Source organism: Amblyomma mixtum, chromosome 1 (assembly GCF_055824585.1).
Source record: "Amblyomma mixtum isolate Tamu chromosome 1, ASM5582458v1, whole genome shotgun sequence".
In the NCBI taxonomy this organism is placed as follows: domain Eukaryota; kingdom Metazoa; phylum Arthropoda; class Arachnida; order Ixodida; family Ixodidae; genus Amblyomma; species Amblyomma mixtum.
In genome coordinates, this window is record NC_143012.1 from 171,948,978 (window position 1) to 171,964,499 (window position 15,522).

Below are 15,522 nucleotides of genomic sequence, written 5' to 3' on the forward strand. Positions count from 1 at the left end.
ATTAGGGTGAGCGATTAAAAGAAATGCAAAATAATAGCGCCCAGCCCGCACCGCTTACTGAAGGGGTCATTTGTTAGGTTGGGGCAACCAAAAGGAAATAAAAATAATACGCCCCTGCCTGCACCGCGTACGCACAACAGGCTTTATTTGGTGGCGGGGGTGGGGCACGGGCAGGCCGCACAGTCGGATTTCCTCCCCTACTGAAGGGGACAGATATTAGGGTGGGCTTGTCTAAAAAGAAAGGAAAATAAAAGAGCCCGGCCCGCACCGCTTAGAGCACAACGGGCTACTGAAGGGGACAGCAAGAATCACTAAGGCGGCAAGGCCTGCATCATGGCGTGGTGCATAATAACGGGGAGGAATTAGCGTTCAGTGGCGGTGGCTCCGCTGAGCGGAGAGAGGAAAGTCAGCTGGCCGTCCTCAGAGCAAAGCTCCGCGTCCGCCTTGCAGCAGGCAGTAGTCCCATCTCGCTGGTCAATGCTATGGCAGCGGGATATCGTGGCCAGTGACGTCCATCGACCACAAAAATTATTCTGTGCGTTTTTAGATTGACCACATCATTAATGTACTTTTACTAACAGTCGTTTCGATCAATGTTCAAGCGCTGCGCAGTAAGAGCGGAGAAAATAGTGGCGGCTACACGCAGCAACAATGAAGCCGCCAGTGTCGATCCTGTTAGTGGCGTTCTGTTGCTTTTTGGTCCCTCCTCTGGCGGCGCCGCTTGTCAACGATGGCATCCCGCCAGTGGGCGGACCCTTCCCGAATTCAACCGCGGCTGCCGCGTCGACGTCTGAGAAGTTGGCGACGAGGCTTCGGCACTTCGCGCGAGGCCTCGCGAATCGCGTGCCTCCGTGGGTCAAGAAGAGACTTCTCCAGGCCCCAGTGTCAACCGAGTGCTCCCTGGGCTTGCTGAGGTTGCTGCGAGGACTTTCCAACCTGGATCCATGGGCCATGCGCAGTGAGTGTCGTTTAGGGAGTCGTGCGCTGCCGGCGATGTTAAGGCGCCCGATCCCAAAGGCACTATGCCATGTGACGTGGCACTCTAGGGTACGGAGCGCACATGGAAGCAATGGCATTGCGGCAGCACAGTCAGTGACCACATTTACATGACTGGGGAATGAATAAATACTGCAGTTGGTCTAACCGGTATGGTTACCGGGGAATAAGGCCTACGAATACCCTTAACTTACAATGCCAGTTACGGTACCTAGGCCTTCTAAGCACAAGATATTTGCGCAGATTTTTTTAAGGAGCATGCTTTGAGGGAAGAAAACGGCAAAAAATATGCAATGTACACGTTCAAACATTTCATGCAGGAAGTCGAGTACCGGTGAAGATTGGCACTGAAAGGTGTAGGTCTGTGTACTGACGTTGCAAGAAGGTTTTTAAATATAACTAAATAGCAAATGATGTCATCGTGCGGGTAATTCTGATTACGTTGCCAAGGAACATTACTCCCAGCCAGTTACTGATCGCCCGTTTCACTATTAAGTGGCGAAACGCCCTAAAGGACGAAAACGAGGTTCCGAATGGGGAATATGATGATGATGACGGATTTTTATGGCGCAAGTGGAACTGTGGGCGAAGAGCACCCTGGCACGAAGTTTTTTTGTTTTTACTCAAGGTGGGGTAAAGGACCCATTTCGCAAGCATTTCAGACAAAAGACGCCGCACACCAGGCGGGCGAAAGCTCATACCCACTGTATCACCTGTGGGGAACTGGTGGCATTGGAGTCGAACCCCGCACCTGCTGCATGCCAGGCGGATGCTGAAACGACTAGACCACAGCTGCGGAAAGGGAGCATCGAAGATGACACGTGGATTTGGAATGACATGTAAAGTATACGCTTCTTCCGTCAATATACTCCTCAGTGGGAACGCTTCAGACACGCACCTGAATAATGCGGTAAGCTATCAGTGTTGACAGTTGTATGCAGCAGTATATTTCGCGCAATTTTAGACAAGACACTTTGAAGCATAGGTAGCAGAATTTTGAAGAAGGCGTTTGTGGACATGTTTCAAATTTCTACAAAACCTAAATTGTATTACAGGTGGGAAGCGTCAAATAGCGAGCTGTATATAGGGCATACCATAATATTTTATTTGTATAAATATCATTACAACATTTTCTGTTTAGTTTACGGCGGTTAAATGCCCCAAAGCGACTCAGCCTATGATAGATGCCGTAGTAGGCTCCCTAAATTTCGACCACCTGGGGTTCATTACCGTGCACTCTCATCACACAGCACATGAGCCTCTAGCATCTAGCCTCCATATAAATGTGACTGCGAAAGCTGGGGTCGGACCTGCGTCTTTCGGGTCAGCAGCTGAGCGCCGTAACCACTGAGCCACAGCGGTGGCGTTGTTGCATTTTTACTATAACGTCTGGTGGAGTTCTTTCTGCTGTTGATCAACGTCAAAATTTACAATGCTGACAGTGCATCGGTGGCATAGTGGTTTGAGCATCTGTCTCGTAAGCAGGAGTTGCCAAAGCTGCCCCTGCGCCATTAAACACATTATAATCGCCATCAAGACACACCGAGCAATCCTTCGCAACAGAAGCAATTTGGAGGAAATGTGACTGAGCTTCAAGAAAATTTCATTTTCTACAATATGCACAACGCGCATAAAAGTCACGAACAAACAAAAGATGTCCACCCAGCTTTTCACGGGGCACCAGTAGAGCATATCAAGGTCATTGCACAGCTCAAGCGACCTTCTTCGATCGGTCTTGATATGGGTGCACGGCTAACATCATCCGATCCTACACCATGCACTTCTGCCTCAGGCAAGTGATGACACAAGCGACGGGCTTACTCGTTCGTCATGGATACTGACACTAAGCTAAGCAAAGTTTTTATTTATTAAGTCGAGTTATGCACAATGTAAAGGAGACATTCGAGGCATATTCCCCTGTGATCCCGTGCGAGATCGATTTGTAGCTTTTTGAAGTTTCGAATGAGAGTGCAGGTGTAGTTTTGAATGGCAGTTCATGTAACGGTGTGTTTCCTGAGTTTAGTGAAATACTTGAGCAAATGAGTACGTTTTAAAAAGCTAGAAACTACAGAACAACGAAGTAGACTACGCACCTCACAGTGTATAAACTCAGTCCTTTATTGAGCGTAAAGAATATGTATAAAAAAAAAGTTTTCAGAATGCATCGAGAGGCAGTTTTCAAGCGCTCATTATTTTTAATCAGCCCGTACTGGAATGCGTATGTTCGCTGTCTGTAGGCCTTCGTTAAAAAGAAATAGCTTGTCTGATTACATGACATGCTCTGCTATGCACCCAGCAATAACTGTCTATTCGAGTTATCTGGGCTGCCTTGTATATCAGTTCTCGCCTTTTTTCTGCTTGTATTCGCATCTACAACTCTCTGGTCCTCCTGTTTTGCGCTGGGGTTTCTAATTCTTAAGGTATGTTTTCGCTTACTCGACGCAGTGCTGGACTCTTCTGCAAAGGTGCATGGCGGCATTTTCATGGGCTCATTGACCGAGTTGGGCTCCTTCGACGAGTGCTTAGACACTGTGGTCAAGGACGAATCTGGAAACGAGCTGGTCAGGGCGCAGTACTGCAGTTTCTACCTCCGTCCTGACGACAATACCTCGCTCATCGAACTACTCATGCCGGCCATGTTAATGACGAATTCAAAGGTGCTCGACTTTGCTTAGAGGTTTTAAAAAATTGCTTCAACTTCAGAGAACTTAATTGATGTGTTGCCTCGAATATATAAGTGATTTTAGCTTGGAACCTGGTGCCACCAACAAAGGCGACACCTTGTTGCAGTCTCAGACCGTTCTTCCTCTCATAAACTCCACGAGTTGTTTCCGACGAGTGCAGAGTATTACTTTGATGTCAATTGGGCAGTGATATGAATATCAGGGCGGCACTAGTTCTTTTTAAGAGCACATCGAAATATTTAAATGGTGCTTTGCTTACGTTGCGTAAAAAAAAAACCAGAGCACTGAAAATGCGGCACTTCAGGCAGCACGTCAGGCGCTATTTTCCGCAGGGTGTTTCTTCCATGGTGTTTCTTTCATGTCTTCCATGTGACCTTCCCGTTATGTTGTTGTTGTCGTGCTTGTTTTGTTGTCTTTCTCCTCATTCGTCGTATTGCTTACGGTCTTTAATAATAAAGACCGTTTGCTTTTTCCTTGTGAAGATCATCACCTGGAAGGCAATGATTGAAATTGGATACCGTTTTGCAGTACTGAAAGCGCGCTAACTCTTCGTCTTGCTAACATCAGCAAATATTTCATTTCATTTCATTTTATTACCTTAAAGGCCCCTTAAAAGGGGTGTTACATAAGGGGTGGAAAGAATAAAAGCACAAATTCACAATGACAGGAAAGTTTCTACATTATCAGTGAAAAGTCGTGGGCAGGTGATGATGGCAACGTTGTTTGGAAGGCCGTTCCAGTCTGCGGCTGCACGAGGAAAGAAGGAATTAGAAAAAGTGACGGTGCGTGATCGTGGACGGGAAACTTGTAGGTGATGGCTGGTGCGGTGAGATATGCGTGCGGGTGGAAGAATATAAGGTGCGATGTGCATAGGGCTGTGGAAGAATTTGTGAAATAAAGACATGCTGGCAATGCGACCTATATGAAATATGTAGGCCTTTAAGAGATTATCGTCGGAAGTGAGGGTCTTTTCAGGTTTCACTGACTAATTTCGTTTCCTGCACCAATGAAGCTGTGCTCATGCATTGCTCAAGTAATAGCATTGCTTTCCTCATGTGGCTACCATGCGCAGGCCTCGAGGATGGTAAAGTACCTGGCTGAGCCCTGGATGCCTGGTTTTCGCTGGGGGATCTGCGTCGTCTCCGACTGCAGCCAACAGGACCTGGAGGCTGTCGGCCGCGCATGTACGTTTCGTTCTCTCATTAATTAAAGCTCACAGAGACACGGGCCTGCAATCCTCAGCAGCGTAGGGAACAACGTGGAAGCAGTGCTGCCAACCCCAGGGATTTTTCTCTAGATCTAGAGAATTTGGACGTTGTTTAGGTTAAAAGTGATTTTTTATATAATCTAGGGAAATTACATTTGCTCGGAGAGTTTCTTTTTTTTTCTCCCTCAAATTGCGAAGACAGTACAAGCTTTTATTTGTTTTTTCTCTACAACTAACGGAGGCCCGCACAACACCGCCATACGATCGAGAGAGAGAAAGGAATTTTAATGAGGGAAAGGCGGAGAGGTCGGCCGGTGGTAACATGGCCCTGGCCTGCTACTCCACACAGGGGAAAGGGAAGAGGAGGAAAAGGAAAGTGCGAATGAAGGCTGATGATGGCATAATACAATGAGTTTCTCGGGTGATGTCTACACACACACACACACCACACACACCACACTGGCTGGCACTCGCATCGCGGTGAGTAGACGCACATAAAACTCATAAAACTGGTGTCAGCAATACAAACACCGACACATGTCATTAACCATGTAGGTTGTGCACAGGCGGTCACAGACGAGTATCCAGGCCTGTTTCACAGAAAAAGTTGAGCAGGGCCTTTGTCACACGGCACCAATCAGAACGTCTCGTCCTGGCGCCCAGAAGAGTTTCCTCAGAGAGAGGGCGAGAGTCCAGTCGTTTCACGGTCGCCTCCAATGTTGCTCTTTAAGCAGTATAGTTCGGGCACTCGCAAAGAAGGTGTCCAATAGTCTCTGGAGTGTGGCACTGTGCGCAATTTGGGTTACTTTCGATGCCGATCTTGTGAAGATAGTGTTTGGTGTAGGCAACACCAAGCCGTAGCCGGTGGATTAAAGTCCCATGACGTCGCACCACCATAGATGGCAAATGTAATCGTGAGCCAGCGTCAAGCGTCAGCGACAGACGCGACAGACAGCGTCAGCGACAGACGTGGTCCTGTTGATGACTCGAATCATGCCAGTGCGACTGTGACGTCATCAGAGCTCACGAGTATAAAAGCAGCGACACAAGAATTCACCTTCAGTGGGCACGGCGGACCTGGGCCGAACATGACACTTACGAGGACGCTCTTCTACGTTCTGCAGGTTGATAGCTATTCGAGCACCATTCGCAGCGATTGCCGAGGTATCGTGGTCTTGCCGTGCCCCCGGCGTTGTTTTGCCTTGGCTTATGAATGTTTTATTGCTTGCAAGTTGATCCTTTGTGGCGACATCGAAACTAATCCTGGCCCCACTCAAAAGGAAGTTATAGAACAAATTTTAGATGGCCAGTTGTCTCTTCAAGCTGAAATCAGTGAAATGAAAGCAGAGCTAGTTAAGACTGTAAATATGGTAAGTGATCTGCAGAGCCTGATACAAAAAATGGAGAAAAAGCTGAATGAAACAACAACCTTCACCGAGCAGCCTCAGGAAATACACACAACTTTGAAATCAATAGAAAATGTAATGGGTTTTCAAGCCAAAAAACTAACCGATCTCGAAGATCGAAGCAGACGGTCCAACCTCATCATTCACGGTATTAATGAGGAACCTGACGAAACAGAAGCTACGCTGAAAGATAAAATAATCAAAGAAGTTTTCGAGGACAAGCTTCAAGTCAGTTGCCAATCTATCGGGCGCATTCATAGGTTGGGGCGTCGGAACGACAAACGCCCTGTTATTCTCTATCTTCAGAATTTTGCAGAAAAAAAGACAATAATGGAAAATGTTTCAAAGCTCAAAGGCTCAGGAATATCAATTCAGAATGATTATTCGCAATCTACGCTGCTGACACGAAAACTACTTTGGGATAGCGCGAAAGAAGAGAGGGATCAAAAAAAGAAGGTCACCCTTATTCATGACAAGCTAAAAGTGGATAAAGATATGTTTTTCTGGGATAAATCACAAAATAAACGCGTAAAGATAGTCTACCAGGATAAGAGAGTAGATCAGCAGGACAAGGAATGACGTGATTTGCAATATCAGAGCAAACATTTGCGCATAATAAACATTAACGCGCGTAGTTTAGTTAATAAGGCAGACTTGCTCGAAATAGCGCTGTTACACCATGATCCGCACGTTGCAGTGATTACTGAGACATGGCTTCATAGTGATGTGAATGATGAGGACGTTTTCCCTCCTTCTTACACTGTATTTCCAAAAGACAGGGAATCTAGGGGTGGTGGAGTGGCTGTCCTAATTAAGAAACAAATTGAAGCTGTTTTACAAGATGACGTACATGATATCGAATGCCTATGTGTGAAACTCTCCTGTTGGGGACAAAACTTTGTTTTATATGCTCTTTATAGACCCCCTAGTTCTGGAACCGACTACTTAACTAAACTAGAAAATCATCTCTTACAGTACCAAAACAGTAAAATTTTATTGATGGGTGACTTCAACTTGCCAGGTGTGCATTGGGAACTTCTTGAGTGTCTCGGTGCTTGCACAAAGCAAGCCAACATATTGTTTAAAATAATGCTTACCCACAACCTGACGCAAATAGTTCAGGAACCAACCCGTAATGTCGGTTCCACGAATTCGATATTAGATTTGCTGTTCGTCCCTCGCGACACTGTGAATTTTACTGTTTCTGTAGAACAAGGTCTGTCTGACCACCACTTGGTTAGTGCTTCATTTCCTCTAGTACGGCAAACAAGACAGAAACACTCATCTTCACGTTACTTTAAAGATTATTCGCGTGCCAACGACGCGTCTGTCATTGAACATCTTGAAACTTGCCTTGTTGATTTCGATTACGCCGATGTCTGCGCACTCTGGGACAGTTTTAAAAAAATCTGTTTGTATTGTATCGATACTTTTGTACCAAACAGGCACAAAAAAGAAAGAAAGGAAACCCCATGGATGACGCGCAATATAATTCAAATGAGGCGAAGGGTAAAACGGCTCAAGAAAAAACGCGCAGATCCTGATGTGCTGAGGGAATTACTGGACAATCTAGTACGTGCCTTACGTGATTCAAAGGACTATTTCTTCAACACATCCCTTCAAAACTTTATAAAAACCGAGCCAAGTAAGTTTTGGAATTATATTAGTGAAAAAAAGAAAGCAGTTACACAAATTTTGGTGAACAACACTGCGGTATGTGATCCAAAGGCTATTGCTCAGCATTTTAATAGTTATTTTCAAAGTGTATTTTCTGCCCCGAGCTCATGTACCGACAATAGCCGAGTGTGTTATCCCGCCGAAGTGAATTTTATTACTTACCCTGGTGTCCTTTCCATGCTGTTGAACCTGAAAACCAAAACGTCATGTGGGCCTGACAACATTCCAAACGCATTTCTGCGACGCTATGCCGAAACTCTGGCTAAATTCCTTCTAATAATTTTTCGCGCTTCAATCTCAATAGGTAAAATACCTGATGACTGGAGGACAGCCCGAATTGTTCCCGTTTATAAAAAAGGAGACCGTCTTCTCTTGCAGAACTACCGCCCCATATCATTGACGTCCCCGTGCTGTAAACTATTAGAGCATATAGTTGCACATTGTATGAACGAATTTTTAGAAAAAAATCGCGTGCTAACTAGCTTCCAGCACGGGTTCAGAAAAGGATTCTCGACGGTAACACAGCTAATTACAGTAATAAATTCATTTGCTTCTTGTAGAGATAATAAAGGCCAAATCGATGCAATATTTTTGGATTTTAGCAAGGCATTTGATAAAGTTCCTCGTGATAAACTAATTTTTAAAATGAAAGAAATTGGCATTCCTGATATTTTAGTGACATGGATTACTGCATACTTAAAAGACCGCAGACAGTTTGTTGAAGTGGGTGGACAACGTTCGGGCTCTCTTCCAGTTTCATCCGGTGTTCCCCAAGGAAGTGTTTTGGGTCCTCTGCTTTTCCTTTTGTATGTCAATGATATTGTTCAAGTTGTTAACCCACCAGTGCATATTCGATTGTTTGCTGACGATTGCATTCTATACCGAGAAGTTACAAATAAGGAGGATCAAAGTGACCTGGACAGTGCCTTGAACAACGTTTTTGAATGGTGCGACCGATGGGGCATGGTTCTGAATGCTGACAAAAGTGTATATATGCCGATAACCCGAAAAACCATACTTCATAGCTACACATATAAATTAGGCTCTCTCCCTCTTCAACAAGTATCCAACTACAAATACCTAGGAGTAACAATAAGTAGCAATCTATCGTGGAACTTGCACATAAACAATATCTGCTCTGCGGCATTTAGGAAATTGTGCTGCTTAAGACATAAACTAAAAAATGCTCCTTCTAAAATTAAGCTACTTTGTTATTCTTCAATAATTAGACCTAAACTCGAATATGCATGCATAGTGTGGGACCCGTATACTAAATCTAACGTAAAAAATCTGGAGAGAATACAGAGAAGAGCTGTCAGGTTTATCTTTAATAAATATGCAAGGTCTGACTCCCCCACCACTTTAATGGAGATTAATAAAATTGAACTACTTGAACATCGGCGAAGAAAGCTTAGGTTACAATTTATTTCTCTTTTATTACATAACAAACTTGGTTTGGATCCCTCATCATACTTAACGCCGGCACCAACCAGACAAACTCGTCAACACCATCCCAGTTCTCTAACCCCTATATTTGCTAGAACAGACACTTACAAGTTCTCGTTTTTTCCACGCACAATAACAGATTGGAATGAGCTAGTTAAACCATTATCCCAAGAGTTTTAACCAATTATTTTTTTCTATATTGTGTTGTTCTTTTTTGAAATGTTGCGTTTTTTTTGTCTCTTGATTGACTTTGTTCGCCCACCCTGCTTGGACTCAGTGTCCGCAGTATTTTGTAAATAAATAAAATAAATAAAGCCGAATAAAGCCTGCTTCACAAGCAAGTAAAAACGCTGTGTTGCTGCGGCGTATAAGCTATTTAGAGCCATCGCGGCGGCTCCAGTAGTCAGAGCGGCGATTGCTCCAACAAGTTACCAATTTTTTTGCAGCACTGCGCTGCTAAATTTTCAGTCGCTTGCATGCGAACCAGCCTTTACAGGAACGTAATCGGGAGTGTATGGTCCCTGACGTGGCCAGTGGCACCCGCTGCTGTGATCAGGCGTGCCACCGCCTTCCCTCAAGACGCGCGCCCCTTCCTCACGCTGTATTTGAAGCTTGCTGCACGACTGAAATTCCTATTTAGTAAGCATATCTGCATGTTTATTCTGATAACTAGGAAAGAACAAGGGCGCCATTTTTGTTTGAGAAAGGAGCGCCTGGCTGGAAATATTCGATAGTCCAACTAGGGGAACATTTACCAGTTCTGCAGGCGCGGTGGCTCAGTGGCTATGGTGCTCGGCTGCTGACCCCAAAGACGCGGGTTCGATCCCGGACTTCGGCGGTCGAATTTCGCTAGAGGCGAACTTCTAGATGACTGTGTGCTGTATGACGTCAGTGCACCCTAAAGAGCCTTAGGTGGTCGAAATTTCAGGAGCCCTTCACTACGGCGTCTCTCATAGCCTCCGTCGCTGTGAGACGTTAGACGCCCCAAAACCATAATTCCCAGTTCTACCACGACGAACAAAGTAAGTTGAGGTCACATGAGGCGTACAGAAGCAGTAACAATCACTGCTTCATTGTTTTAATTTACTCAAATTGCTACGTCAGCCACCCTGTAGAGCAATCCCAGCAAATGGGCAAAAAGGTTTTATATTGCAGTTTCCGTACATTCCTCAAGCGACCTCCAGTCATTTTGCACGTGGTATCCTTCGGCTGAAGACGAAAGCGACACAACGTGAGGGAAAAAAATTCAGTTAATTCCACATGCCGACGCATATGTTTACTAATATATCTTGCGGACAGTGAAAAAAAAACACATACACGATATAGAGCAGTTAATATGTAATTTTGAAAGTGCGCTATACAGTTTACCTTGTAGCTTCATTTAGAAGTCCTTCATTTTAGAACCTTCATTTCAAATTTACAGGTAATTTGCTTATCTACGACTGGTAGTAGGGCAGCTTCATGATAAAACTTGGTACTGAACAACCCATATACATTTTTTTTCACAATTGAAAGCTATTTTTCGTATCTAGGAAAATCTAGGGAATTTTTTATTGCAAATTATTTTTATTGCACAACAGAGGGAGAGAGCTGACAACTGATTTTTAATGGAGCCGGATTCTCTTTACATAGGTGGTACGCAAGTGACACCCGTGGGACAAAAAAAGATCAAAGTAGAAAGAAAACATGAAAAAATCGAGACGACGCACAACACAACCAAGTCTATACAATGGAACAAACTGATCTCGATAGCCCAATCAATTCCACTCCTTTTGCTGACAGCGACGACGACACGTTGCTGATGCCGTTCTGAGCCCTTGCGGATTTGATTTCTAAGGAGGGTAGCTTGGTGCAGGATTGTAGAAAACCCAGCAGAAAAGACGCGTTCACAAGATGAAAGAGTTGACTGGAAGGCGCAGGAAACACGAGGGAAATTTACTCGGTGAAAGTTGTCTCAAGAGAGCCAGGTGCACCTGCACGTAAGCAGCACCGACGACAAAGAACACATAGCAAAAACCAACAACAAAAAGAAACATTTTATAGTGCGGGTCTGTTATCTTGCAAGTGACAAACTATATCCCATTGATGAAACAGAATTCTCTTTAAGTAAACCGGACCGAGCTGTCGCTGTTGCATTCAGTGCCTAACTTTTTTTATTTTTAATGCTTCCAGGATTTCTCGCTCTACCTGTGTTTTCCCGCGGCTGATGATTCAGATATCATTCAAGAGAGGGTTACAGTATTGACAGTGGTTGCAATAATTAGGAAGATGGCTGTGTTAGCCGGTCGCAGCGAGGTGCGGTGCCGTCAGAAGCGATCGTTACTACATAGGCTAGTCTGCCACTCTAGACTTTCCATATGACAGGGGGATAGAGTATACAGCACTGGTAGTGCATTTTGTAACACACTCTGATGCTTGACATTGATTTTCTTCTTTGTTCTCTTATTGGAAGAGATACGGGAACACAGTGGCGACAGCTTCGTGAAAGCAGGGAGGACAGCGTTGACGCCGTATATCGTGGCAACCAACAATGCGTTGTATACTGCATAGCGCTCCTTTGCGGAATGAAGTATGTTGGACAAACCGGCCGCTGCATAAACAAAGGTCTCTTAGCATGCCAACAGGTTTCGGTCCTTCACTCACCCAAGAAAGTTGGCCTCGCAATGTAACCGCTGCAACAAATGCATGCCACTGTTTGACAGAACCGGTCTTATGCCATTCAAATAATGAAACGGAAATGGAAATAGCCGGAGCCTTCGAAATCGGATCTGAAGGGGTTGACAAGTCTGTCAGTAATTTGTCGTTGCCGCCGCCAGAAAAAGAAGTGCAATAGGTATGGTTTAGGGGAAGAAGCGTCCTAAAGCAACTCAGGCTATGAGAGACGCCGTAGTTAAGGGTTCCGGAAATTTCGGCCACCTAGGGTTCTTTAACGTGCACTAACATCGCACAGCACACGGACCTTTAGCATAGCATATTGCCTCTATCGAAATGCGACCGCCGAGTCTGTGCACGAAACAGTGCCTTTTGCGTCAGCAGCCGAGTGCCATAGCTATTCAGCCATCACGGCGGCAGAAGTGAAATTACTTGGAACTGCTAGGGCTACCGAGACGAGTTTGTTCCGCTTTGTAGACCTGCCTGTGGTGTGTGTCGTTTAGGTTTTTTCTCCTGTTTTTCTTCCTCCTTTGATCTTTTTGTATCCCACAGGTGGCAGTTGTATACCTACTACAGAAAAGGAATCCCATTCTATCAAAAATCAGTTGTCAGTTCGCGCTGTGTGTTGTGCCTTCATTTTATTTTGTTCGCAAAAAGATTAGCGCGTTTCCTCAAGATGTTCGTTAGGAGAGATGCAAAAGCTCGAAAACACATACTGTTCGTTCGAGCCCCCTGCCCGCTCTGCCATTTTCTATTGTTCTAGACTGAGGACTTCTTTCTTTGCTCGCTTCGACCTTTGCCCCTCTCCCTTTTATGGTACCCTGAGTCCAGTCGCCGGAAGATGGATCCGCCGCAAGCCATGAACAAGCAGCAGCCGCCTTGGTTATGTGTCGCCAAACAGAATTAAATAAAAAACATACAAAGAACACAAAGACTAAAGAGCAAAGAAATCGACCTTGCAGCAAACACCCGGCTTCGCCATGCCACGACCGCAGCAAATTTCTGACGACAGCCTTTGGTGGTTCAGTTTCAGTTTCAGTTTATTTGCCACAACAAGTAGAGGGCATGTACGACGTCCCTCTCCTCTCGTTCCTTCTTGGCTTCCCGGCGCGCAGGACGCGTGCAAGGGCAGGGCATGCTGTGCCTGGGACGGGCTCGAACTTCCGGTGCAGGCGGGCTCCCGAAAAGAGCTTTTCGGTCTAAGAGAAAAGTAGATGTGTGCCACTCCAAACGCGTACAGCCTTGTCAAAAGTGTAGTGCCTAGGGTGTTTGCTTATAAGCCGTGTAGTGGAGCTCCTGTAGAAATTTTGAAGGTCCTACGGTTTCTAGGGGCAGCACCAAAGACTGCTATCATTTTAACATTCAGTTACAGATTTTAAAAAGAAGGTGCTGATAGTATCGTGAATGCCGCCTTCACGGAATGTATATTCGTCTCGGCGGACACAAGATAAGGATATAGTGGTCAAAGTTAATTAATTAAATAGCCAAATTTCGTTAATTATTTTTCTAACTCGAGTTTACACTGCATATTTCAATCGCAATTTTGGAGACTGTAAAATACAATTTGCAGCATGTCCCTAAGTGACACATGTACTGAGATATTCGCGACTGAATTTTCAGCCTTTTCGGATCCGATTCGGGAACTGAATGCTCAGAGTGCACCAGAATTTCCGCCCACGATACTACGTAAAAGATTGACGAAATCATGACGCACAACCGACGGAACCAAGGCTATAGCTGCGACTGGGGCAGGTAGGCACTCGAAAAGGGCGCATAGTCACTGCTCCCTTGCGCAGCTCGCGCTCTTTTTTCGTCATTGGAATTGAACTTGGAGGCACTTTTCCTGCAATCAGCGGCTTCGAAAAAGCAGCGCGGTGATAACGCGTCAAGTTTCCCTTTTCGCTCTGGCTGTGCCAAGAAAGGAAAGGTGTGCAAGTTAATTGTTTGTGCGTTACTAAGGTGAAAGCCTTTAATGCCTCATCGTTGTCGACAGAAGGTTGGCAGCAGAGGTGTCACTCTTTTCGGTTGGTCGAAATAGTTATGGCTTGAGAGTGCACGGATTCGAAGTTACGAGGTCCCCCACGGATTCCTGACGCCGCCTTTTGGAGCAGAGGACAACTAATAAAATAGTTGTCCTCCGCTCAAACAGGGAGCGTAAGGCGTCCGTGGGCCACCACATTACATACCCTCATTACTCGAATAGAGCCGAACAACCGAACTCATCGAAGCAGAGAGAGAGAGGATGCTGCTAAAGAAGCAGTCAAAGTGTGTAGTCAAATAACGCACTAGTACAGCACAGACGGTCCCGCAGTCAATGAATGCCAAACAGTGCGCCAGGAAAGGCTTTCGCCTTGCAGCACTTTAGAGAGACAAAGTGCCCCCTGAATTCTTTATTCTTCACCGTCGTATCTCGGTGGCTAGGTTTTATGCATCAGTAATGCTCAAAGTGCCAGCCTTCAACCGCCACCCATGCCATGAATCTCTCCTTCATGGACTGCAGCACTGGTTTCACAACCTGCGGGGGTATATTCGCACATGCCTTGATGATTCTTTGCTTGAGGTCTGCCACGTCTTCGGGTTCAATTGCTCAGACTTTGTTGTTGACGTAACCCCAAAGAAAGAAGTTTAATGGAGTTAGGTAGGGTGACCTAGGTGCCGAAAACATGATTCCACCGCTCCCTATCTATTGACCGGGAAAGTTGCTGTCGAGCCAAGCCCTTGCACGCGACGAGAAGTGCGCAGGCGCCCCGTCGTACTGAAGCCACGCGCGTGGGCCTAACGGGATCTCGGAAATGAAATCGCTCACAGCACCACTCAGAATGCTCCCTGGGTACGACTTTGATGTTAGATTTGGTTCCAGAAAGTACGGAAAGTGCTCGATTTGCGTAAATGCCACACCAGACATTCCCTGACTACCGGATTTGGTGGTGCTGTTCCCGGAGCCAGCGCGAGTTCTGATGAGACCAGTAGCGGGGGTTGTGTACATTGACATCCCCATTACGGCAAAAGTGGGCCTGGTCCGTCCACAGAACTTTCCTAAAAAAGTGTGCGTCTTCGTCATATTTTATCAACGCCCAGTTGCTGAATTCATACCGCTTTTTATAATCGTCTTCAATGTGATCCTTATGCGGCGATATGTGGTAAGGATAAAAACTATGCTTCTTCAGCGCTCTCCAGAAAATAGCAGGAGGATCCGACGGCCTCTACGATTTGACGGATGCTGGCCTCGGGGTATGCACGAACGTAGGCGAGAACATTTATCTCGAATTCTTAACTCAGGATAACTCCCTTGCCCTTCCTTGAATGAAGCGCAGATCATGTGGTCCGGAACAGTTTGTGCGTTTTAGTGAACATCCTATGTGAACGAACCGGGCGGCCAGGATTCTGGGAGGCGTAGAGTCTTGAGGCGAGGCGAGCGTTGCCATTTGTTTTTACACAGGCGACTACCATCGGC

At 45.7% G+C, this 15,522-nt stretch overlaps 1 protein-coding gene across 1 annotated transcript in view; it reads left to right on the forward strand.

Annotated features, from left to right (window-relative positions):
• The first annotated feature begins 651 nt into the window (after window positions 1–651).
• Window positions 652–15,522, forward strand: part of LOC149369811 (O-acyltransferase like protein-like) — a 119,872-nt gene continuing 105,001 nt past the window's right edge. Inside the window, exons 1-3 of the mRNA XM_089576511.1 lie at window positions 652–958; window positions 3,442–3,653; window positions 4,753–4,864. Of these exons, the coding sequence (XP_089432637.1) occupies window positions 652–958; window positions 3,442–3,653; window positions 4,753–4,864 (631 nt within the window). The remainder of the gene's footprint in view (window positions 959–3,441; window positions 3,654–4,752; window positions 4,865–15,522) is intronic.